A 7251-nucleotide genomic window follows, 5' to 3' on the forward strand; every position below is an offset into this window, starting at 1 on the left:
GGGGGCACCTGTGGTGACACCCACACAGACCTCTGTGACAGGTGTAGGCGGGCCCTGCAGCCACACCCCCGAAGAGCATGTTTTGTTGTTTGCACTCCCTCCCATGGGGTCATCCTGGGACTGCCGTGGTTGCGCACTGTTGGGAGCTGGGCATATGGGAGTGATGTTAGCACGCCTTTCTCAGGTGAAGGGCTACTTTCCTCACCCTGTGCGTCTTTGTGAGGAGTGCAGGACTTCAAGTTTTAATAGTGTGAGAAACCAGGAGACGTCAGCCAGAATGGGGAAGAATGAGCAGTGTCTACATTCAGCACCTGTGGGATCTTTAGAAATACGTTCAAAGAATGCCAGAAGGCTTCTTTATCCCAAAGCAGCCCCCCTGCAGCTGCCTGTGCTTTCACCATTAGTGGTTCATTCTAATAAACACTCTTTCAACAGCCAGACGGGGAAGTACCCAGTCCTCAGTCCCCACCATGAGTGTGGCTGGGTAGCAGCGAGAGCTGGTTCCGGGGGCTGGGTGTGGGGTGCTGGGATGATTTAAAAAAAAGGTTAAAAAAATCCCTCTTTCCCCTAAACCTCCTGAAAAGTGGGTTGGGGCATGTGGAGGATAAACTCTGCTGTCTGTACAAGGATGCCATCTGGGCCGGGGTCTCACACAGGGATGTTATAGATAAACTATTGAGAGCTAATAACATGCCCCGCCCCCTGCCGGTCCTCGCACATTCCCTTCTCTGACCCAACCAGAGTAAGCCAGATGCTTCTGCTGCTGATGGGGTGACCAACATCCTGGTTTGCCCAGGACTGGGGCAACCCTCTTTTGCCCCCAAACTCAATTTTAAGGAAGCACAGATAATAGGAACCGTATCTGTGGGAGTCCATGAAGCCTCTTTGGGAGCCAGTGTAACTAACTATGCCAGGTTGTTCACTCTTCCCGGGACACTCTGTTGCCACTTGGACATTTAACTCAGCTCCCCAACGGGCCTCTTTCCCTAGGCAGGTGTTGCAGGGACCTGGAACTGAACAGCACTGAACCAGCCACAGCTTCACGGCCACTGACCCTCTCCTTCTTTTTCAGACAAGCTTTGCCTCCTACAAGCGTTTGCTGGGCAGGTGCGCTTCCTGAGTGGCCGTGCAGTGCTTGATGTCACAGAACGTCTGTCCGGTGAGCGTCCCCAAAGCTCCTCACCCTAGCCTTCCAGTCCATCTCTGTTCTTCTCTCCCGGCATGTAGAACCACCCACTATCTTAGACCCCCAAATAATCAAATAATCCTCGCAGATCTTTAAAAAAAACTTGATAATCTGCTTTTTATAAATAATTCCCACCTTATCCAAAGGTAATCTTCATTTTTGACCACAATGGGGCAGGTTTGTACATAAACAAAATAGCTTTTAAGAAACTATTATGGGGGCACCTGGGTGGCTCGGTTGGTTAAGCATCTGACTTCGGCTCAGGTCATGATCTCACAGCTTGTGGGTTCAAGCCCTGCTTCGGGGTCTGTGCTGACAGCTCGGAGCCTGGAGCCTGCTTCAGATTCTGTCTCCCTCTCCCTCTGCCCCTCCCCCACTCTCACTGTGTCTCTCTCTCAAAAATAAACGTTAAAAAAATTAGAAAAGAAAAGAAAATATTATGCATTTCTTCTTTGCAAACAGGACGTCCACTAAGCCATAGGACTTTGTGTGAATCAGAAAAAAACAAAAAACAAAAAAACCACCTCTTCTGGGTAGACCTTGCCTCCCAGCTACATGGCTTGGTCAGCGGCAACACTGTTGTGAGAATTAGCGTTGTCTCTTTTTGGGCATGCACAGGCTGGAAAGCAGAGCACAGGCTGGATTTCAACCCTCCTTGATGCCTGCTCCAGGTGCCCGGGGGCTGCACTACGTGGGATTTGGGGCCTTGGTGGGCGTCTGCTCTGCTGTGTTCAAGCTTTGGCCGAGGAGAGCTTTGCTCCCAGGCGGTGTCTTCTTTGAGTCTGCTGTCTCCAGTGATTCTGTTCCAGGTCTGAAACCTCTGGTGACGCGGGAGGAGTCAGCACGGGGAGGACCTAGGCTTTGTGGTTGTACCGACCTGTTTGCCACGTGCTGATTCTGCTCTTGGGCAGGTTATTTAACTTGGTTTTATAATCTTCCATGCTTACCAAAAGCCTCCCCTACCTTCTTGGGAAGGAGGCAGAAGGGCTCTGTTCTCCAGACCTCTGAGCGCCCAACCTCTGCAATGCAGACAGGCTGTGCTACCCCCGTGCTCGAGTCGTTGTGTGGGTTGTCTTCAGGACAGTGTCGAGGTTCCCTGGAGTGGCCTTCCAGGCTCTCCCCTCCCCCTCCCCCAGTTACACGCACTGGATCATCGAATCCTCCTAACAACCTCGTAAAGAGGCTGTGGGTGCCATGATTATCCCTTTTGTAGAAGTAAGGAAAGTGGAGATCGGAAAGATTTAGTGCCCAAGGTCCCTTGGCGAGCAATCTGGGCTTTGTCCCCAGGAGCCTGGCCACAGAGCCTCCGTGCTGTGCTGTCTCTCCCTGAGTGCCCTCCCTGAGTGGCACCAGCATGCCACCGGCCTTGCTGGGGCTGATCTCCCATCCTCTGCCCTGTCCTGCCCACATGCGGCTCCCCTCCTGCAGAGACAGCCCTTCTCCACCCTTCTTCCTCCACCTGGGTGGTGCTGGCCTGGTTCTGGCATCAACTTCTGTGTCCCCTTCCTCCCTACCCCCCTGCTTGAGTTTCGTGAGCCTCTCAGGAGCATGTCCCCCCTGCCCCCCGCCCCGTGCCAGCCTCAGTCCGCACTGGGGGTGCTCAGCGCACATTGCCTGGCTGAGGATGTCATTCAACTCCTCCACAGCCCTGTCCTGCTCTTGGCCTTGCCTCTGTGCCCTGGTTCAGCCCTTTTAGTGTCCCTGGAGTGGACCCTTGGCTTCCACCCAGGTGATAGGCCTTCTCCAAGCAAAGTAGGGCCGGGGGCTAAATGCAGCCACGGTGTCATGTTGCTGGTGCCCAGGAGCCCCCTAACTGAGACCACCTGGGCGCCAGACAAGGAACCCTTTTCTGTTGCTCAACATCAACATTCTCTGGGTGAAACCCTTACCTGTCCTTGTATGAGTGATATATGGGCCCCGGAGGTGGATGGCTACCTCACTTTAGATCCTCCATTTAACTGTAAATATTTTTCACCTGTCTCCAAGAGACCTCAAAGCAAGAGTTTCTACGTAGCTCTCCCGTTAAGTCGGGCCCAGCCAGGAACAGAGAAGAAAATTTCAACTGGCACAAGGTGTGGACTAATAATAGCACAGCTTAACAGGAGTAAATCTTTTGCTAATTACTTCAGCTGCCTTTTAAGCTCAAAATTTAGTGGGGTTTTCTTCCCCGTGATGACTCCCAGAAGGGCGATCGCTGCCTCTGCCCGCTTGAGGGCCCACCACCATCAGCCAGGTGACCTCCACCTTCTGTGCCCGGGGAATGTGGGCCTGACTGCAGAAGTGAGCTTCCTGGGCCCTGCTGTGAAGGCCTCGCTGCTGGGAGGGAGAGAGGTCAGGTGTGAGTGCAGCCTGTGGGGGGGCCGCGGCCAAGGGACGCGGGGCAGGTTAGGGGCAGGTGAGCCCCTCACCCTTGGGTGGGCACAGGGGAGCCCTACCTGCACCTGGTTCTGGTGATAGCTGTCTCCTCAGTTTGCAGGTGAGATCCCGTGGAGGTTTAAAAAAGACTCTGAGTTATACTTGTTCAGTATAACTTGCCTCCCCCGACCTTAGGGCTGCCCCCGTGGCTTTCCTGTTAACTGTGGCCTCCTTCTCAGTCTGTCTCTGGCTTCGAGGGCTGTCTCCAGCTCCCACCTCTCTGCCCCACTTTATGAGGCTGCTCACCCCCAACGTGGCTGGCTTGACTCACTGGGTGCCGTCCTGCCTTGCCTGGGAACAAGGACTGCCTTTCTTTCTGAGGGCTCTGTGACCTTGGGGAGCCCCTGAGAGGTCCCACAGTGTGGGGTGCAGGAGCCCTGGGGGTATGGCCTGAAAGCCAACGTACACGCTCCATGGGAAATGGCATGGCTCAAGTGCCAGGCCGAGCTGAGGGGGCCAGCTCATCCTCTCTGGTCCCCTGTTGTCCGAGGCTTGCTCCGGAGTCAGAGGGGGACTCTGGAGAAATATCCAGAGGATATTTCCCGTGGGAAATATCCTGGGGGGTCGGATGATGTTAAGCTGGTGAAGGAAGGACAAACTGAGGTTTCACTAAAAATGAAACAAAACACACCAGCCTCTGAACTGAAGAACTCCAGGAGGATGGGGACAGCGGTGGGTGAAGAGCATGAGCCGTGGAGTCGAGGCGGGCTTGGCCTCTGCCCTCCGCCCTTGTTAGCCACGAGGCCTTGGGCAGGTTCCTTGACCCCTGAGTGTTGGCTTCCTCCTCTGCAGGATGGGCTGGTGTCCTGCCTCTTGAGGTGCTGTGAGAACAATGGAGTCATGCTGCAAAGCTCTGACCCCCAGACTCAGGACTGAGGTAGTGTTAGGTTCCTGGATGTGTGTTGGCCCAGGGAACCTTCCAGTTGCTTTGCTCCATAAATAAGTAAAGTGCTTCTCTCGGCGTTGTTTGCCCTCACCAGCCCTTCTCCTTGGCAGGATGACAGGCGGACTGCGCTGTGTAGAGCAAGCATTGTTAGCACCGATGCACTCAGGGTAATGGTGGCCGTGGCTGACGGCTGGAGCAGTGGCTCTGAAGTGACTTGGGGTAGCTCTTGAGGTGGTCTTGACCCCGGCATTTACTCTGACAGAGGGCTTGCTGGCAGGAGTAGCCTGCTTCTTGGATTTCTGGGGATTAAAAAGGGTAGAGAGGCTGGGATAACCTGATTTCAGGGGTTCGTCACTGAATCATGGGTCTGTGCAGAGCTTGATGGTTGAAAAGCACGTTCAGGCCTCCCAGATTACTGCTGGTCTTATTGTGAGGTTTGGTGTCCAGACACTGGGGAGGCCACACTGGGCTTATCTCCTGCTGCCTGTTTCATTTTTCAGAATGCTTCATTTGAGAGAGTGTTGGTTTTCCTCCCTGGTACAAGTTTTTGTTCGTGTGAAGTCACATAGGTGGGAATGTGGATTAAAGTAACACTAGTCCTAGCTACTCTTTGTCACCTGCCTACCTACCTCGGCACCTCATGTACATTTATTATCTAAGCTCTAACAGTCCTAAGAGTTTGGTTCAGGATGATTATCCTTAGATTAGGAACAGCCTCAGAACGGTTAGGTGGCTTTCTCAAGTCATACAGCCAGTGAATAGCAGAGGCAGTTTTGCAGTCCGGCCCTGTCTGCCTCTTTCCTCTCCCCTGGGCTGCAGGGACCGGTGATGACTGTCATGGGCTCTGAGCACTTTTGTTTTTACATACTCATTCCTTCATTAAAAAAAAAAAGAAAGTTAAAAATTTTATATTACAACTGATTGGTATAAACATGAATATAAATCAGGCTGGATATCTTCATATTTTTTTTCCCTCTGGATTTTAAAGAAATAACATTTCCAGGGCCCCTCCACGTGTCCCGAGCCCTAGGTCGTGTGTCTGATGGACTAGTTGGCCCTTCTGGGCTGCCTGCCCTTTGGGGTATAGAACTGGTGTCCCAAGAGAGGGCAGGAAAACAGAGAGAGAGAGAGAGAGAGAGAGAGAGAGAGAGAGAGAGAGCAAGCCTGCCTTGAGTAACTCTCCCTCTTTTCTGCCCAACAGTGCTGGTGGCCTCTGTTTACCCCCAGAAGCCCCAGGCCGTGGAGCGTCAGGTCCTTCCGGTCCTCTGGTATTTCCTGAACAACATGACGGGGAACGGTGTCCTGCCTGGGCATGGCGGGAACGTCCGCGTGGCGGTGCGCCGGCTGTCCAGGGGCCTCCAGGAACAGATGGGCTCCCGGCTGCGGCACCTGGCTGCTGGCCAGCCAAAGCAAGTCCTCAAAATGCTCCAGGAACTCTTAGACACAGAATCCCGGTGAGGCAGCCCCAGCCAACGTCACCGACAGAGGGGTGGCATCTGACAGCAAGACAACTGGCAGCTCGTGCCCCTTTCACCTGGGTTACAGACGGATCTGAAATGGGCAGTCATTATTTTTTATCTTACTTGATTTTTATGATGGAACAGTCTCCTGGCCGACTTTCTCTTAGAGTTCCAGATGCACATAGTATATTTTGAAGTAGGAATAAAGGAATTATTTATTTTTCTAAGGCTTTATTATCGTGTGCTTTTTTAACCTCAGGGAATTTTTCAATAACTAGGCTTGTGACAAAGAAAACAAGACAACAGCAAAATCAGCTGCAGATGACATCGAAACGAAGAGATGGGGAGAAAAAGGGTAGCACAGACCGATGTGCTGCAGACCCTTTTGGCCACTGCCCCCTATCTGTGACAGACTGGACAAGCCCTCCTGAACCCAGAGACCCTGAGTTGGCCATTTAAACCCAGTCCGTTTGTTATAAGCCTGATTTGAGGTGAGTAGGGCAAACATCTCCAGGGTCATCCTGATCCTGTGGGAGGCTTCCTTTTTTTTTCTTTTTTTAAGTTTATTTATTTTGAGAGAGAGAGAGAGAAAGGGTATAAGTGGGGGAGGGGCAGAGAAAGAGGGAAAGAGAGAATCCCAAGCAGGCCCTGCATTGTCAGCACAGAGCCTGATGTGGGGCTCGAACCCATGAACCCATGAGATCATGACCTGAGCCGATATCATCAAGAGTGGGACACTTAACCGACTGAGCCACCCCGGTGCCCCTCTGTGGGAATCTTCTAATAGATCTGTCCAGCTTCTCAAAAGGCAGGGGGAGTTTGACATTTGCGTTACTAAAAGCCTTCTCAGCAAGATGGCATTCTGACTAGTTCTGCAGAGGGTCAGATGACGTTTCCCACTCAAAATACCATAAATGAAAGCACTTGGCCAAGCATAAAGCTACATGATGTGCAGATGTCGTGTGGGAGCTCTGAAATTACATGGGTTCCTCCAGCGGGGGCTGGATCGGGAAGCTGGAGGGGCGTGTTGGGTACAGGATGCACCAGAACACAAGCTGAGAGAAAGTGTTGCCCCCTGAGGGAGCAGCCAGGGAAGTGGGGTCCTGCAGGAAGAGAGGGACGTCTGGGGCTGGGGCCCTAGACGCAGCGAGAGTGGCTTTGCCTTGCCTGGGGCCACTGGCAGGTTGGCAATACTGTGACCAGGAGGAATTAGAGCTCAGGTCATTACCTCAAACACACGTATAAGGTGTGAGCTGAAGGGGCAGCGTCCCATCCCAGCCAAGGAACCCAGCCAGACCCACAGC

At 52.9% G+C, this 7251-nt stretch overlaps 1 protein-coding gene across 3 annotated transcripts in view; it reads left to right on the plus strand.

The window, feature by feature from the left end:
* Nucleotides 1–6174, plus strand: part of TOGARAM2 (TOG array regulator of axonemal microtubules 2) — a 68206-nt gene extending 62032 nt beyond the window's left edge. For 2 of the 3 annotated variants that reach the window (XM_058682926.1, XM_058682925.1), the window contains 2 exons: nucleotides 1073–1159; nucleotides 5689–6174. In XM_058682926.1, the coding sequence (XP_058538909.1) occupies nucleotides 1073–1159; nucleotides 5689–5945 (344 nt within the window). In that variant the 3' untranslated portion in view covers nucleotides 5946–6174. The remainder of the gene's footprint in view (nucleotides 1–1072; nucleotides 1160–5688) is intronic. The other variant, XR_009248311.1, reaches the window with a different exon arrangement.
* The last annotated feature ends 1077 nt before the right edge of the window (nucleotides 6175–7251 follow it).

Source organism: Neofelis nebulosa, chromosome 9, assembly GCF_028018385.1.
Source record: "Neofelis nebulosa isolate mNeoNeb1 chromosome 9, mNeoNeb1.pri, whole genome shotgun sequence".
NCBI classification, from domain to species: domain Eukaryota; kingdom Metazoa; phylum Chordata; class Mammalia; order Carnivora; family Felidae; genus Neofelis; species Neofelis nebulosa.